This window comes from Microcaecilia unicolor, chromosome 8, assembly GCF_901765095.1.
Source record: "Microcaecilia unicolor chromosome 8, aMicUni1.1, whole genome shotgun sequence".
Lineage (NCBI taxonomy): Eukaryota > Metazoa > Chordata > Amphibia > Gymnophiona > Siphonopidae > Microcaecilia > Microcaecilia unicolor.
In genome coordinates this window covers 182,045,858-182,061,860 of record NC_044038.1, presented here as the reverse complement: position 1 = coordinate 182,061,860, position 16,003 = coordinate 182,045,858, and the positions used below count along the sequence as shown (strand labels likewise).

Sequence of the window (16,003 nt, the reverse complement as noted above, 5' to 3'; positions counted from 1 at the left end):
GTCGTTGGCTGAGTCTCGCCTGGTGCCGTGGGAAGATATCGCGAGGGCAGCAACTTGGTCGTCGGTGCACACATTCTCAAAACATTATCGGATTGATGTTGCTGCGCATCGAGAGGCGATCTTTGGGGTTTCGGTGTTTGCGGCCGGTGTAGTTCGGTCCCACCCTGGCTGAGGAGTGCTTTGGTACATCCCACAAGTCTCTGGATTGATCTGAGAGGACGCTATGGAAGGTAAAATTATGTCTTACCTGATTTTTCTTTCCATTAGTCCTTCAGATCTATCCAGAGTCCCTCCCTGTAATGCGAACTCGTGAATTCAGAGAACTTTAGAATAGGCAGTTGGTTTTGTTCACGTTCTGGTTTTTATTGAACGGTTGATAAGTTTTGTGAATGTTGAGTTAACTTTTTGCTTTTCACTTTTGGCAGCATGGAGTTTTCTTCCATGTTAAGCTGCTGTTATAGAGGCAGGAGACTGTATATTGTTCGTTCTCCGAGGACAAGCAGGCTGCTTGTTCTCACGACTGGGTGACGTCCGCGGCAGCCCCCACCAACCGAAAGAAGCTTCGCGGGCGGTCCGCATGCAGGGCACGCCCACCGCCCATGCGCGGCCGTCTTCCCGCCCATGCGCGACCGTTCCCGCAAGTCTTTTCTTTTCCGCGCTGGAGAGAGTCGTGCGTCGCCGCTCTCTCTTAGCCCCGGAAAACCGTCGCGTTGTCCGCGAATTCGCTAATTTTCTGTTTTTTGTTGCCGCGCGCTTCAAACCTTTTTTTCCTTTCTAAAAAAAAAAAAGAAGAGAACGCGCTGAATTTTTCCCTCGTTTCTAGCGGGGGCGTCGCGTTGCGGCCTTGTGGCCGCGCGGTCGATTTATTTTTCGAGGTGTGATTTACCGCCACCATCGACGACTTTAACTTCGCCAATGCGATTTTTCCGTCTGTCCTCGAAGGTCCCGAGTGGATTTAAGAAGTGTGGTCGGTGCGGCCGACCTATCTCGCAGACCGACACCCACGCTTGGTGCCTCCAGTGCCTCGGGCCGGAGCACAATATCAAGTCGTGTTCTTTGTGTCTTGGTCTCCGGAAACGGACTCAGGTTGCGAGGCAAGTTCTTCGGGACCGTCTTTTTGGAACTTGCGCCGGCCCCTCGACGTCGACCTCGACGGCATCGGTATCGACGGCCGGTTCTTCGGTACCGGTATTGATGTCCGCGAAATCGGCACCGATGGCATCGACCCCAGGAGTACAGGTCACGTCGGCCCGCCGGTCCTCCGGTGACGGTAGGGGTGAGAGGCCGCGTGGGCAATCGGCCCCGGTCACTCCCTCTACTCATGGCCCTCGGGACCGAACCCTGTCCGACCCGGCCCCTCGAGATCGAGGGGGATCGACCTCCTCCTCCTCCTTTCCACCTGGCGCCAATGACGGGCACCGCAAAAAACAGAAGAAGCACCGTCATCGGTCCCCATCGGTGCGCCCGGCCCTCGGTGCCGGAGAGGAGTCGACGCCGAAGCGTCCACGTCGAGAGGAAAGGTCCCCCTCGGTAGTGGAGGTACCGACGCGTCAGGGTCCCAGCACTGGACGAGTGCCTCCGAGCCATCCTTCCGGGGATCCTGGAAGGGCTGATGCGCCAGGCTGTGCCGGCACCGAGGGTGCTTGCGCCCTCGGCGCCGTTGACTGTGGCGCCGGTGAGTTCTAGCCCGGTGCCGAGGCCTTCGACACCGCCGCCGCTTGCGGCGCCGGTCTCGACCGCCACGCAGGTGGAGTCCCCGTCGACGTCGATGGAGGGAGCTTCGTCCCCGCCGGCGTGGGAGTCCACCGCTCGACGACACCGAGGCCTCGGTGCCTCGACGTCGAGCCGGGCCCGGTTGAGGACTCAGCTACATGAGCTTATGTCCGATACCGAGGAAGAGGCCTCGTGGGGGGAAGAGGAGGACCCCAGATATTTCTCCTCAGAGGAGTCTGTGGGCCTTCCCTCTGACCCCACGCCTTCACCGGAGAGGAAGCTCTCGCCACCTGAGACCCTCTCCTTTGCCTCCTTTGTCAGGGACATGTCTATTTGCATTCCCTTTCCCGTGGTCTCTGTGGATGAGCCGAGGGCTGAGATGCTCGAGGTCCTCGACTATCCAAAACCACCTAGAGAGTCCTCCACGGTGCCGCTGCATAATGTCCTTAAGGAGACACTGCTTCGGAACTGGATGCGACCGTTATCTAATCCCACCATCCCCAAGAAAGCAGAGTCCCAGTACAGAATTCACTCGGACCCAGAGTTAATGCGGCCCCAATTGCCTCATGACTCGGCGGTCGTGGATTCTGCTCTCAAGAGGGCACGGAGTTCGAGGGATACCGCCTCGGCGCCCCCGGGGCGGGAGTCTCGCACTCTGGACTCGTTTGGGAGGAAGGCCTACCAATCTTCCATGCTCGTGACCCGCATCCAATCTTACCAGCTCTACACGAGCATCCACATGCGGAACACTGTGAAGCAACTGGCGGACCTGGTTGACAAGCTCCCGCCGGAGCAGTCTCGCCTTATCAGGAGGTGGTCAGGCAGCTGAAGGCGTGCAGAAAGTTCCTGTCCAGGGGTATCTATGACACCTGTGACGTGGCATCTCGTGCTACGGCCCAAGGTATAGTGATGCGCAGGCTCTCATGGCTGCGTGCCTCTGACCTGGACAACCGCACCCAGCAGAGACTGGCCGACGTCCCTTGCCGGGGGGATAATATTTTTGGTGAGAAGGTCGAGCAGCTGGTGGACCAACTGCATCAGCGGGAAACCGCACTCGACAAGCTCTCCCACCGGGCGCCTTCAGCATCCACCTCAGCAGGTGGACGTTTTTCCCGGGCCCGGCAGGCTGTGCCCTATTCTTTTGCCAAGCGTAGGTACACCCAGCCGGCCCGAAGGCCTCGTCAGGCACAGGGACAGCCCCAGCGCGCTCGTTCTCGTCAACAGCGTGCGCCTAAGCAGCCCCCTGCGCCTCCACAGCAAAAGCCGGGGACGGGCTTTTGACTGGATCCACGGGAACATAGCCGCCCTCAAAGTGTCCGTACCGGACGATCTGCCGGTCGGAGGGAGGTTAAAATTTTTTCACCAAAGGTGGCCTCTCATAACCTCCGATCAGTGGGTTCTCCAAATAGTGCGGTGCGGATACGCCCTGAATTTGGCCTCCCTGCCACCAAATTGTCTCCGGGAGCTCAATCCTTCAGCTCCCATCACAAGCAGGTACTTGCAGAGGAACTCTCCGCCCTTCTCAGCGCCAATGCGGTCGAGCCCGTACCACCCGGGCAGGAAGGGCAGGGATTCTATTCCAGGTACTTCCTTGTGGAAAAGAAAACAGGGGGGATGCGTCCCATCCTAGACCTGAGAGGCCTGAACAAATTCCTGGTCAAAGAAAAGTTCAGGATGCTTTCCTTGGGCACCCTTCTGCCAATGATTCAGAAAAACGATTGGCTATGTTCCCTGGATTTAAAGGACGCATACACTCACATCCCGATACTGCCAGCTCACAGTATCTCAGATTCCGCCTGGGCGCACGGCACTTTCAGTATTGTGTGCTGCCCTTTGGGCTCGCCTCTGCCCCACGGGTGTTTACAAAGTGCCTCGTGGTGGTAGCGGCATATCTACGCAAGCTGGGAGTGCACGTGTTCCCATATCTCGACGATTGGCTGGTCAAGAACACCTCGGAGGCAGGAGCCCTCCGGTCCATGCAGTGCACTATTCAACTCCTGGAGCTGCTGGGGTTTGTGATAAATTACCCAAAGTCCCATCTCCAGCCAACCCAATCTCTGGAATTCATAGGAGCTCTGCTGAATACCCAGACGGCTCAGGCCTTCCTTCCCGAAGCGAGGGCCAACAACCTCCTGTCCCTGGCTTCGCGGACCAGAGCATCTCAGCAGGTCACAGCTCGGCAGATGTTGAGACTTCTGGGTCATATGGCCTCCACGGTCCATGTGACTCCCATGGCTCGTCTTCACATGAGATCTGCTCAATGGACCCTAGCTTCCCAGTGGTTCCAAGCCACTGGGAATCTAGAAGATGCCATCCGCCTCTCCACCAGTTGCCGCACTTCGCTGCTCTGGTGGACCATTCGGACCAATTTGACCCTGGGACGTGCATTCCAAATTCCGCAGCCAACGAAAGTGCTGACGACGGATGCATCTCGCCTGGGTTGGGGAGCTCATGTCGATGGGCTTCACACCCAGGGTCTGTGGTCCCTCCAGGAAAAGGAGCTGCAGATCAACCTCCTGGAGCTCCGAGCGATCTGGAACGCACTGAAGGCTTTCAGAGATCGGCTGTCCTCCCAAATTATCCAAATTCGGACAGACAATCAGGTTGCAATGTATTACACCAACAAGCAGGGGGGCACCGGATCTCGCCCCTTGTGTCAGGAAGCCGTCGGGATGTGGCGTTGGGCTTGCCAGTTCGGCATGCTCCTCCAAGCCACATACCTGGCAGGTGTAAACAACAGTCTGGCCGACAGGCTGAGCAGAGTCATGCAACCGCACGAGTGGTCGCTTCATTCCAGAGTGGTACGCAAGATCTTCCGAGAGTGGGGCACCCCCTCGGTGGACCTTTTCACCTCTCAGACCAACCACAAGCTGCCTCTGTTCTGTTCCAGACTTCAGGCACACGGCAGGCTAGCGTCGGACGCCTTTCTCCTTCATTGGGAGACCGGCCTCCTGTATGCTTATCCTCCCATACCTTTGGTGGGGAAGACCTTACTGAAGCTCAAGCGAGACCACGGCACCATGATTTTGATCGTGCCCTTTTGGCCCCGTCAGATCTGGTTCCCCCTTCTTCTGGAGTTGTCCTCCGAAGAACCGTGGCGATTGGAGTGTTTTCCGACTCTCATTTTGCAGAACGACGGAGCATTGCTGCACCCCAACCTTCAGTCTCTGGCTCTCACGGCCTGGATGTTGAGGGCGTAGACTTCACTGCGTTGGGTCTGTCTGATGGTGTCTCCCGGGTCTTGCTTGCCTCTAGGAAGGATTCCACTAAAAAGAGTTACTTTTTCAAGTGGAGGAGGTTTGTCGTTTGGTGTGAGAGCAAGGCCCTAGAACCTTGTTCTTGCCCTGCACAGAACCTGCTTGAATACCTTCTGCACTTATCAGAGTCTGGCCTCAAGACCAACTCCGTAAGGAATCACCTTAGTGCGATCAGTGCTTACCATTATCGTGTGGAAGGTAAAGCCATCTCTGGAGAGCCTTTAGTCGTTCGATTCATGAGAGGCTTGCTTTTGTCAAAGCCCCCTATCAAGCCTCCTACAGTGTCATGGGATCTCAACGTCGTCCTCACCCAGCTGATGAAACCTCCTTTTGAGCCACTGAATTCCTGCCATCTGAAGTACTTGACCTGGAAGGTCATTTTCTTGGTGGCAGTTACTTCAGCTCGTAGGGTCAGTGAGCTTCAAGCCCTGGTAGCTCATGCTCCATATACCAAATTTCATCACAACAGAGTAGTGCTCCGCACCCACCCAAAGTTCCTGCCGAAGGTGGTGTCGGAGTTCCATCTTAACCAGTCAATTGTCTTGCCAACATTCTTCCCCAGGCCGCATACCCACCCTGCTGAACGTCAGTTGCACACATTGGACTGCAAGAGATCATTGGCCTTCTACTTGGAGCGGACACAGCCCCACAGACAGTCCGCCCAATTGTTTGTTTCTTTCGACCCTAACAGGCTAGGGGTCGCTGTCGGGAAACGCACCATCTCCAATTGGCTAGCAGATTGCATTTCCAGGCTGGGCTGGCTCTTGAGGGTCATGTCACGGCTCATAGTGTTAGAGCCATGGCAGCGTCAGTGGCCCACTTGAAGTCAGCCACTATTGAAGAGATCTGTAAAGCTGCGACGTGGTCATCTGTCCACACATTCACATCACATTACTGCCTCCAGCAGGATACCCGACGCGACAGTCGGTTCGGGCAGTCGGTGCTGCAGAATCTGTTTGGGGTGTAAATCCAACTCCACCCTCCAGGACCCGAATTTATTCTGTTCAGGCTGCACTCTCAGTTAGTTGTTCTTCGTAGGTCAATTTTCTGTTGTACCCTCGCCGTTGCGAGGTTCAATTGACCTGGGTTCTTGTTTTGAGTGAGCCTGAGAGCTAGGGATACCCCAGTCGTGAGAACAAGCAGCCTGCTTGTCCTCGGAGAAGGTGAATGATACATACCTGTAGCAGGTGTTCTCCGAGGACAGCAGGCTGATTGTTCTCACCTACCCTCCCTCCTCCCCTTTGGAGTTGCGTTTTCATCATTTTTGCTTGTCATTCAACTGGCAGGAACAGTCGCGCACGGGCGGGAAGACGGCCGCGCATGCGCGGTGGGTGTGCCCTGCGTGCGGACCCCCCGCGAAGCTTCTTCCGGTTGGTGGGGGCTGCCGCGGACGTCACCCAGTCGTGAGAACAATCAGCCTGCTGTCCTCGGAGAACACCTGCTACAGGTATGTATCATTCACTTTGGCTACTGCTTTGGTATCGGGTATACTGAAGTTAGGAAGGCTGCACATGCCCTCTAGAGGGAAACTTCGGTGTTCTCTCTATCTAACCTGCTGGAGGAGGGGCATAACCCACAAGTCTCTGGATTGATCTGAAGGACTAATGGAAAGAAAATTATCAGGTAAGACATAATGTTACCTTAGTTCTGTCAACATTATAATATCTAGTGCGATTTATACAGGGTTTTTTTCTCAGCCAGTCTTTGGAAATGTTGTCTTTCAGATTCAATATGTTTGATTGCTCTGAGCTTTACAGCACAGGACACCTCAATGGAACTTAAATCCCATCTCAAAACCCAGACCAAGAGGGAGGGGCAAGATGGTGTTATACTGCAGAATGCCCCTTATTTTTATTTGTTTATGACTTCTAAATGCAAGACCAAGGTCAAGACTCGCCTTTCCAGAGTCAGGGTCCTGCTGTTGCTGAGCAGCAAATTATTGGGTTTCTGAAAGGCTCGCCAGTAAAATCCGGGGTGAGCCCCCACTGTAGTGGTGGAGAGTCTGTGTTGCCTGGGGGTGAGATTTTTCCTAGCCTACCTCAGAAAGGCGGTATATCAAGTCCCATTTCCCTTTCCCTTTTCACTAGCTCTCAACTAGGGTTTTATTTGAGATACCCTGTAAAGTGCTCATGTTGGTTCATCAAATTTTCTAGACAAGATTGCTTTTTGGGCTCTGGAATTAGCCTTACTTCTTTTTTTTTCAGTTTTATATTATTTATTTAAAGTTTCAAATTTATTACATGCATTATCTCTTGTTACAGAAAATCAGAGCATATTAACATTCATGAAAACTAAATATTTAGACATTCTTAATAAATAAGAACATACTAAAAAAAAAAAGGAAAAAATTAACTCTTAGACCACCTAAATATAAAAAAAAAAACAGGGGGTGCTAGGAAGCAAATGGTGGTATTTATATCTTAAGAAAAAAACAAAAATGAAAACAAAGATGGCCTGGACTTAACATCCACTTAATTAAATCTTAACCCAGATTTCTTACTATTCAGAGACTATCTGGTAACTTTCTTAATATCCAAAAATTCTTTCAGTTGCTGAGGTTCAAAAAAGATATATTTTTTATCTAAATACTTAATTAAGCATTTACAAGGATAAGAAAGAGTAAAACTAGCTCCTAAGGAACGAGTCTCTTCTTGAAATGCTAGGAAAGCTTTTCGCCTATCTTGTGTGGTTTTCACCACATCAGGATAAATCCAAACTCTATCTCCCATAAAAATTTTCATGGTGTTTTTAAAGAACAATTTTAGTATTGAGTTTAGATCCTGCTCGAAAACCATCGAGACAAGTAATGTTTTTCGTTCAAGAATTTCCACCTCTGATTGTTCAAGAAATTCAGTTAGATTTTGCAAGTCTTTAACATCTTTCTTCTTCTCCATATTTTTTGGAACAGGTAAATAATAAATCTTAGCCACTGGAGGAATTAAATCTGGAGAATATTGAAGTATTTCAACTAAATATTTCTTGAACATCGCCATTGGAGTCATTTCTAAAGATCGAGGAAAATTCAAAAGGCGTAAATTCAAACGCCTGTTGTAGTTTTCAAACTGTTTAATTTTTCGATGTATTATAGTCTTGTCCTTAATAAGCAAATCTGTTTTTAGTTTCAAATTAGAGATATCGTTCTGAACCACATTGTTTGCTTTTTCAGATTCTTTCTTAAAAGTCTCAAATGCTACATTTAAGGAGTCTAGTTTACTCACAATAGATGCGACCGTCATAGTTAATGTTTGAATCGCTTCCGAGATAGTATCCAAAGTTGCCGCGCCTGGAGCCTTCCGCTCAACAGAATCTTCCTTTCCCCAAGCTTCAGTTAGGGTTCCAGCAGCATAGCTTCCTGTCTCGCCCACTTCGGACGTCTCTAGGAGCAACCCGCTTCTGTAACCCGCTGGGCAGGGCGGTGGATTAAGCTCGGGTGAGGATAAGGTCGTATCCGTTCCAAATAGGGAAGGCGTTCCATCTCCCAAGGCTGGAACCTGACTCAAGCCCGTTCGATGTGGTGTGCTGGTGGCGTATCTATCAAGCGTTGACTGAATCAGAGCTGCCTCGGAGTTCACTGCCGGTAAGCTCTTAACAGCTCCTTTCCTCTTAGTTTGCGGCATGATTGAAGAAGGAAAGAAAAAGAAAGTTATCGCCGAGGAAAGGTTCAGAAGCTTGCAGCGCGTCCTCCAGCTAGACCGCCATCTTGATACGCCCCCCGCATGTAGCATCAGCCTTACTTCTAAAGATGCCAGCAATCCAAAGGTTGTGTCACACAGGTTGTAGATGACCCTGTGATTAGCAATTAGTGGAACAACTCTGAGTAGTAAAAAGCTTCTTAGATGACATCATGATGACTTTAGGTCTGAACAAATGTGCTAAGGCAACTTTCCTTAGAGGAAAGGCAGTATATAAAAAAAATACCCCATAAACCAGAGCTGAAAACATCCCTCTTACTGATGTCTGAGATAAAGGAACTCGAATAGGAAGGTGAACCTATCTAGGAATGGAGGAAGAAGTGGCCAACACAAATCACTGAGAGAAAAATCAGTAAAGAATATTGTAGGAGATTAAAATTGACAATGAAGAGCGCATTAACATCACAGAATACGATATATGGCGTTAATCAGATGGCAGTTCCTTTCACTCTCATACAGCTTTGGAATTATAGACTGGCCTCTTAAAGACCTTGAAAACTGGATGTATGAATAAGAAAACTTCTCTATGCCCACAAAGTCATTTGTAAGAATTGATGTATGCCAAGACTTGTACATCCCCTGAGCTGAAGGAGGAATGAGTCTCATATAAATTGATCATACTTATGAAGCGCCTGTCATTGGCCACCAGGCTTACTTAATTGATCAGATCCAAATGTGCAAAAGTGTTGAAATATGAAAGAAAATTTCCAGAATCCATTTCCATCTTAAACTTGTCAATCATTCTGACGAGTAGAAGGAATGCGTGAGAATCCACTGGTACTGAAAAGGAAGCAACAGAATTTGCAAAGGAAGATTAAAAACTTCAAGGCATTAGATCAGCAAATGAGGAACAAGAAGTGGCAAATGCATAATAAGTACATTAGGCTTCTCCAGGAAACATTCGTTGATCAAAATCAGACAAGTGAATGGTTAAGGAGAGGTGATCTGAAACCTGAGGATGAGTGAGTGATAGTTGTAGCCCAGGAAAGCGATGTTTTATGCAACATCTGTAGATTCTGAAAGAAAGCTGGAAATGGTCTCTCATCTCTTAGCTGGTTGCAGAAAATTTCTATACAGATAGTCACAACAAGGTGGCACATCTCATCCATTGGAAACTTAGTAAACATTATAGCATCACTGTGCCAGAAAAGCATTGAGCTCATGACCCTAAGAGAATTACGAAGAAAGAAGAGGTTATGATTACATGGGATATCCCCATTCCAACAGTTGAGTGTGAGGAAAATAGTCACTGTGGTGAAAAAGAAAAACACTAGAATGGCATTTTTGATAGAGCTGTCCCAAGAGAGAAAAGATCTTCAAGTACTAAGAAATTTTGGCAGAAGGATACAGAACTATTTCCCATCATTCTGTGTGCTACAAGTCTGATTAAAAGGAATTTCCAGGCACACCTGGATAAAATGCCCTTATATGTGGCAACTTATGAACATCAGAAGGAAGCTGTCTTTGGTACAATGCAAATACTTTGCCAACTGTTTTCAGTAAATTTGAGAGGCTGAGATCATACTCCATATACTCTGGCTTAGGAATGAGGTTCATTACTGCCTTGGTGTATGTAAAACTGAGCCATTTGAGACCCTGTCCCCACACACTAGGATAAGCATAGAAATGACCAGGCATTCAGTTTTCTGAATGGTTGTGCCCTGCTTAAGAAACGCGCTACCCTCTGATCTCTGTCTTGAAGTGTCCTTTCAAAAATCACTATTTTAGAGTTGCATTTTCATTATGTTTTATTTCTGGATTAGGTAGGCCCTGGATGACCACTCAAAGAGCAGTTCTAACCCCTTCCTCCCTTCGTTATCCTGCCCCATTGTTTTTAGATTCCTTTCCCTATTACTGTATTACTTTGATAATATTAGATCTTATGTTTTATACTACATATATGTTTGATGTGGATGTTGAATTATCTGCACACTCTTATTCAATTTTGTAAACTGCTTAGATATCACCTTGATAGGCAGTAATTTGAGATGTAATCAATTTAAAAATATATTTTAGGTGTAAATGTTCCAGAAATTCCTTGCATCCCAATGCTAAGGCATCTCTATTTGAAATGGGTGAGATTGACCAAGCCTCAGCCTTTCAAGGATTTCCTCTGCATCAGTTTGCGAACATTTGTTATGAGGAATTGTGCAGGTAAGAAGGTAACAGAACCTCTTATTTTGCATTTCATGAATTTTTGTTCAACAAAGAAAATTTCAAGTAACTGTGGGAGTTGCAAAATAAATGGAGAGAGTTGATTGAAAGGTTCTGGCTGGCTTGCATGTGTGAATTAGGAACATAAGAACATTTAGCGATCTTCAGTGACTCCATCCTTTTGCCAGATGTGCTTTGATTCCATTAGGAATCAGACTTTTAGTGTGACTGGTCTTTCCCTATGTAACGTCCTTCCCCCACACCTCCGTCTGGAGATTTCCTTTACCAATTTTAAGGCTGGACTAAAGACTTATTTCAGGACGTCTTTGGGTTACTTCGAGCAATCCGTTGCGTCACAAACTTGTACCTTCTGGGGGTGAAGCCTTTGACTCGGTTCTGCAACTCCTTTTCTCACCTTCTGCATCCTGTGAACGATGTACTTCCTTTCTTTTTTATCTGTACACTTATATTGTTGGCATGTGAGTCACTCTGAGTATATATACACTCTGAGTATAAATAACTTTATATACTGCCCCCTAAAACATTAGGGGGCAGTATATAAAGTTATTTATAATAAACTTAATCTTAACCTTAAACTTAACCTAACCTTTACCGTTCAGTGAATCCAGACTGCCCCAATTTGACTGTCCCTATTGGACCGACCGTTCACTTGTCTATTAGATTGTAAGCTCTTTGAGCAGGGACTGTCTCTCTTTGTTAAATTGTACAGCGCTGCGTAACCCTAGTAGCGCTCTAGAAATGTTAAGTAGTAGTAGTAGTATAGGAAAAAAGATTCACTGTGGCCCCAGTGTAATAGAAGTTATTAACTTTAATGTGCTCTTTTACTTCTGCTTTTAGGGCACATTTTGCCGTGATAATTTTACTTGTTCACCATGGATTTCAGAGTGTAAAAATTGCATTCAAAAAAATACGCTTTACATTTAATATGTGTTCCAGGCAAATACATTAAAAGGGCCCAACACAGAAGAGGGTGCCAGACTTAAAGAAATATTTTACTCCACCTCTTAGGGTTGTTGTCTTTGTTCTTTTGTTTTGTTTTTTTAACTTCCATATATTTTCACTGAATGTACCTGTATGGGTCAACCTGCTAAATATGTGAACTCTACCCCTGGAGACACATTCAGGTGTAGTAGAGGTCAGGCAGTGCCATTTTCAGCATGGCAGCATTGTGCCTGATGATTTGGTTAGTTGCAGAAAGGGGTGTACAGTTGCCATCATGGGCTTTGGACCCCCCAGAGGGTGGGGCCTTTCATATGTGTCTTCTGACCGTACATTTCTTGTTAATGGTAGTAAAAGCAGTAGTGCCGTTACTACTGCTTTTACTGCACGGTTTTACTCCAGTTTAACTACAAGTTTTTTTTTTAAATGATGTATTAGTATATCTTTACAGTACTGCATTAAGTGTTTCTTTAAATCATGAGTAAACAAACATCAGTGGATTTGTATTTTGTTACTCTGGGGTCTCTATTGAAAGCTGAATGCATGAGTGGACTCGTCATGACCTGCCCTTCCTGCAGGTAGCGCACTCATAACTTGCCTTTGCTGAATGCAACTTGGATTTTGCCAGCAAAGTTCTGAGCTGCAACTCACTTTTGAATTGAATTTCATAGCTATACTTAAACCATTGTAGATACTGTGGTGTGAAGGGTAATGTCAGGACTATATTAATCATACAACAAATACATGAAGGCAGCATCAGGTGAAATAAGTACTACAAAAACCAGAATCCAAATCATTTCAAATTAAAATCCGTACATATATCACAAATACATAATAAAAACTCATATAAAACATAAGAAGACATAAAATACTTATGTACAGTCACAGTTCAAGTATAAGAACGTGCAAGTGGGAAGGAGAACATATTGTAACAAAAACATCAGTGCACTGTGCTTTCTTTCAAAACAGCCCTATAAAACATTGAAAGAATGTATGAAAAATAGATAATCTTACACACACATTACGTGCTTTTTGAATAGAAAATCACATGTATTGCTATATAGTGTGCAGGCAATATCACAGAAGCTCAGTGTCTGATGCAGTAGGACTAAAGAGGCACATATCTAATAGAGGTATATATAGGATCACCTATTGGCCAAACTTGGAACCACAAAATCTGAGATTTATATTAGAAAACAATAAGGGCAAAGCTTCTCAAAGTCTCCAAAGAAAACATATAGAGTATAAGTACTTAGAAAATACTGCAGATCCTTCAGAGTGTCAGCAAAGCTGTTTACCAAACTAGAGTGGAGGAGTGGCCTAGTGGTTAGGGTGGTGGACTTTGGTCCTGGGGAACTGAGGAACTGAGTTCGATTCCCACTTCAGGCACAGGCAGCTCCTTGTGACTCTGGGCAAGTCACTTAACCCTCCATTGCCCCATGTAAGCCGTATTGAGCCTGCCATGAGTGGGAAAGCGCGGGGTACAAATGTAACAAAAATAAATAAAAATAAAATAATGTACCAGCTGAGCTGCCAGTATTTAACTTTTGAGTGGAGGTTAAATGTCACTAAATGAAAAATCCTGAAAAAAACATCCAAAGGCAAAAAAAGGATACCACTAGGCTCCATAAAATTCCATGAGAACTTATTGGAAATATATTATTTTGTAAGTACTTATACACTATAGGTTTTCTTTGGAGACTTTTTTTTTAGAAGCTTTGCCCTTCGAGTGAAATGTGGCACATCAGGTCTGTTTAATAAAGTATTTGTTGCATGACCTTCTTTTGTGATCCGTCCTGTTCTTTGGCATTTCACCCAGTTTTCTGATCTGCCTTACTTCTTGTTTCTGGACAGGACTACATTGATTACATTTTAGAGCAGATTTGCTTTGGTTAAAGAGAATATTTAGTATGACTGAATTCAGGTGCCATTTGCCGTGGTTGTGGAAGCTGCAATCACTTTATCATCATGGAATTAGTGGTCTCGGTCCTCAGTAGACATTTTTCTCTTCTACAGGACCCACAAACTCTTTAAAATATGTGCCTTTGGTGACAGGCTTGGCCTCAGCCCGCAACTTAGAGCATTTGGAGCTGGTCCGTGTGCCTTTCCTTGGAGGACTGATCCAGCATGTGGTGGAGGACAGCTGGCGATCAGGTATAAAGCATTTCTGTTGTTGACAGCAGTTTTTGTAATGCAGTACTGATATTCTTCAAATAAGTTTTCAGTTTCTCATATCTTGTTAGGGTTTAGAACTTCAGCCTCGTATTGTAAGTATGCAGCTTGCATGTTGGTTTAATGTGCCAAGTAGTGTTTTGTTTTGTAGGAGGTTTAATTCTCCAGCTTTAGCAGTGCTCATTACATTATCATGTCCGGAGCATGCTCAGATTTTAAACAAAAGGAAGCTTTTTTTTATTTTATTTGAAGACAAACTGATGGTGTGGTGCTGTTTAAAACAATTTATTAATGTATAAGATGAGGAATTCCTTTCCCCACCCCAAACTTACACGTTATAGGGAACTTAAACAGGTGAAACCATTCTTCCCGAGGGAAACATTCTGCAACCTAATACAGTCAATGGTGCTAAGCCATGCAAACTATTGCAATGGAATCTACGCAGGACGCAAAGATCAACTCACAAAGAAACTTCAGACCGCTCAAAACACAGCAGCTAGGCTGATATTTGGAAAAACTCGGTTTGAAAGCGCTAAACCCCTCTGAGAAAAACTGCATTGGCTCCCAATTAAAGAACGTATTACCTTCAAAATATGCACCCTGGTCCATAAAATCATCTATGGTGAAGTCCCAGGATACATGACAGACCTTATAGACTTACCAACCAGAAACACACTCGGATCTTCACGAACATATCTAAACCTCCACTACCCAAATTGCAAAGGTCTCAAATACAAATCAACTTATGCATCCAGCTTCTCCTATATAAGCACACAACTATGGAACGCCCTGCAAAAGCTGTGAAAACTACCTACAACCATCTAAACTTCAGGAAATCACTAAAAACCAACCTGTTCGAAAGGGCATACCCCACAAACCCAACATAAGTGCCTGAACCCAGCAACACAACAAACTAAGGTTTGCAATGGACACTACACAACCCTTTCTCTTTGATCCCTTTGTTCTCCGAGGACAAGCAGGCTGCTTGTTCTCACGACTGGGTGACGTCTGCGGCAGCCCCCACCAACCGGAAGAAGCTTCGCGGGCAGTCTGCACACGGGGCACGCCCACCGCGCATGCGCGGCCGTCTTCCCGCTCGTGCGTGACCGTTCCCGCCAGTCTTTTCTTTTCCGCGCCTGGGGAGAGTCGTGCCGTCGCCGCTCTCCCTTCGCAGCCCCGGAAAGACTGTCGCGTTTACGCGATTTTGTTTAATTTTCGTTTTATTCGGTTGTCGCGCGCTCCAGTTTTTCTTTTCTTCAAAAAAAAAAAAAAAGAGCACGCGCTCCTTTTTCCCTCGTTTCTAGCGAGGGCGTCGCGTTGCGGCCTTGTGGCCGCGCGATCGATTTATTTTTTCGAGGTGTGATTTCCGCCACCATCGACGACTTTAACTTCGCCGACGCGATTTTTCCGTCGATGTCCTCGAAGGTCTCGAGTGGATTTAAGAAGTGTGGTCGGTGCGGCCGGCCGATCTCGCAGACCGACACCCACGCTTGGTGCCTCCAGTGCCTCGGGCCGGAGCACAATCTCAAGTCGTGTTCTCTGTGTCTCGGTCTCCGGAAACGGACTCAGGTTGCGAGGCAAGTTCTGCGGGACCGTCTTTTTGGAACTTGCGCCGGCCCCTCGACGTCGACTTCGACGGCATCGGTATCGACGCCCGGTCCTTCGGTACCGGTATCGATGCCCGAAAAATCGGCATCGATGGCATCGACCCCAGGAGAACAGGTCCCGTCGGCCCGCCGGTCCTCCGGTGAGGGTAGAGGTGAGAGACCGCGTGGGCAGTCGGCCCCGGTCACTCCTTCAGCCCGTGGCCCTCGGGACCGAACCCTGTCTGACCCGGTTCCTCGGGACCGAGGGGGATCGACCTCCTCCTCCTCCATACCACCCGGCACTGCTGACGGGCACCGTAAGAAGGCAAAGAAGTACCGTCACCGGTCGCCCTCGACGCATCCGGCTCTCGGTACTGGAGAGGAGTCGACGCCGAAGCGTCCGCGTCGAGAGGAGAGGTCCCCCTCGGTGGTGGAGGTACCGCCACGTCAGGGTCCCAGCACTTCGGTG

The 16,003-nt window shown here is 47.5% G+C and overlaps 1 protein-coding gene across 4 annotated transcripts in view; it reads left to right on the top strand.

The window, feature by feature from the left end:
• FBXO38 (F-box protein 38) overlaps positions 1-16,003 on the top strand; it is a 77,984-nt gene that overhangs the window by 20,174 nt on the left and 41,807 nt on the right. For all 4 annotated transcript variants that reach the window (XM_030211433.1, XM_030211432.1, XM_030211436.1 and 1 more), the window contains exons 6-7: positions 10,679-10,816; positions 13,793-13,930. In XM_030211433.1, the coding sequence (XP_030067293.1) occupies positions 10,679-10,816; positions 13,793-13,930 (276 nt within the window). The remainder of the gene's footprint in view (positions 1-10,678; positions 10,817-13,792; positions 13,931-16,003) is intronic.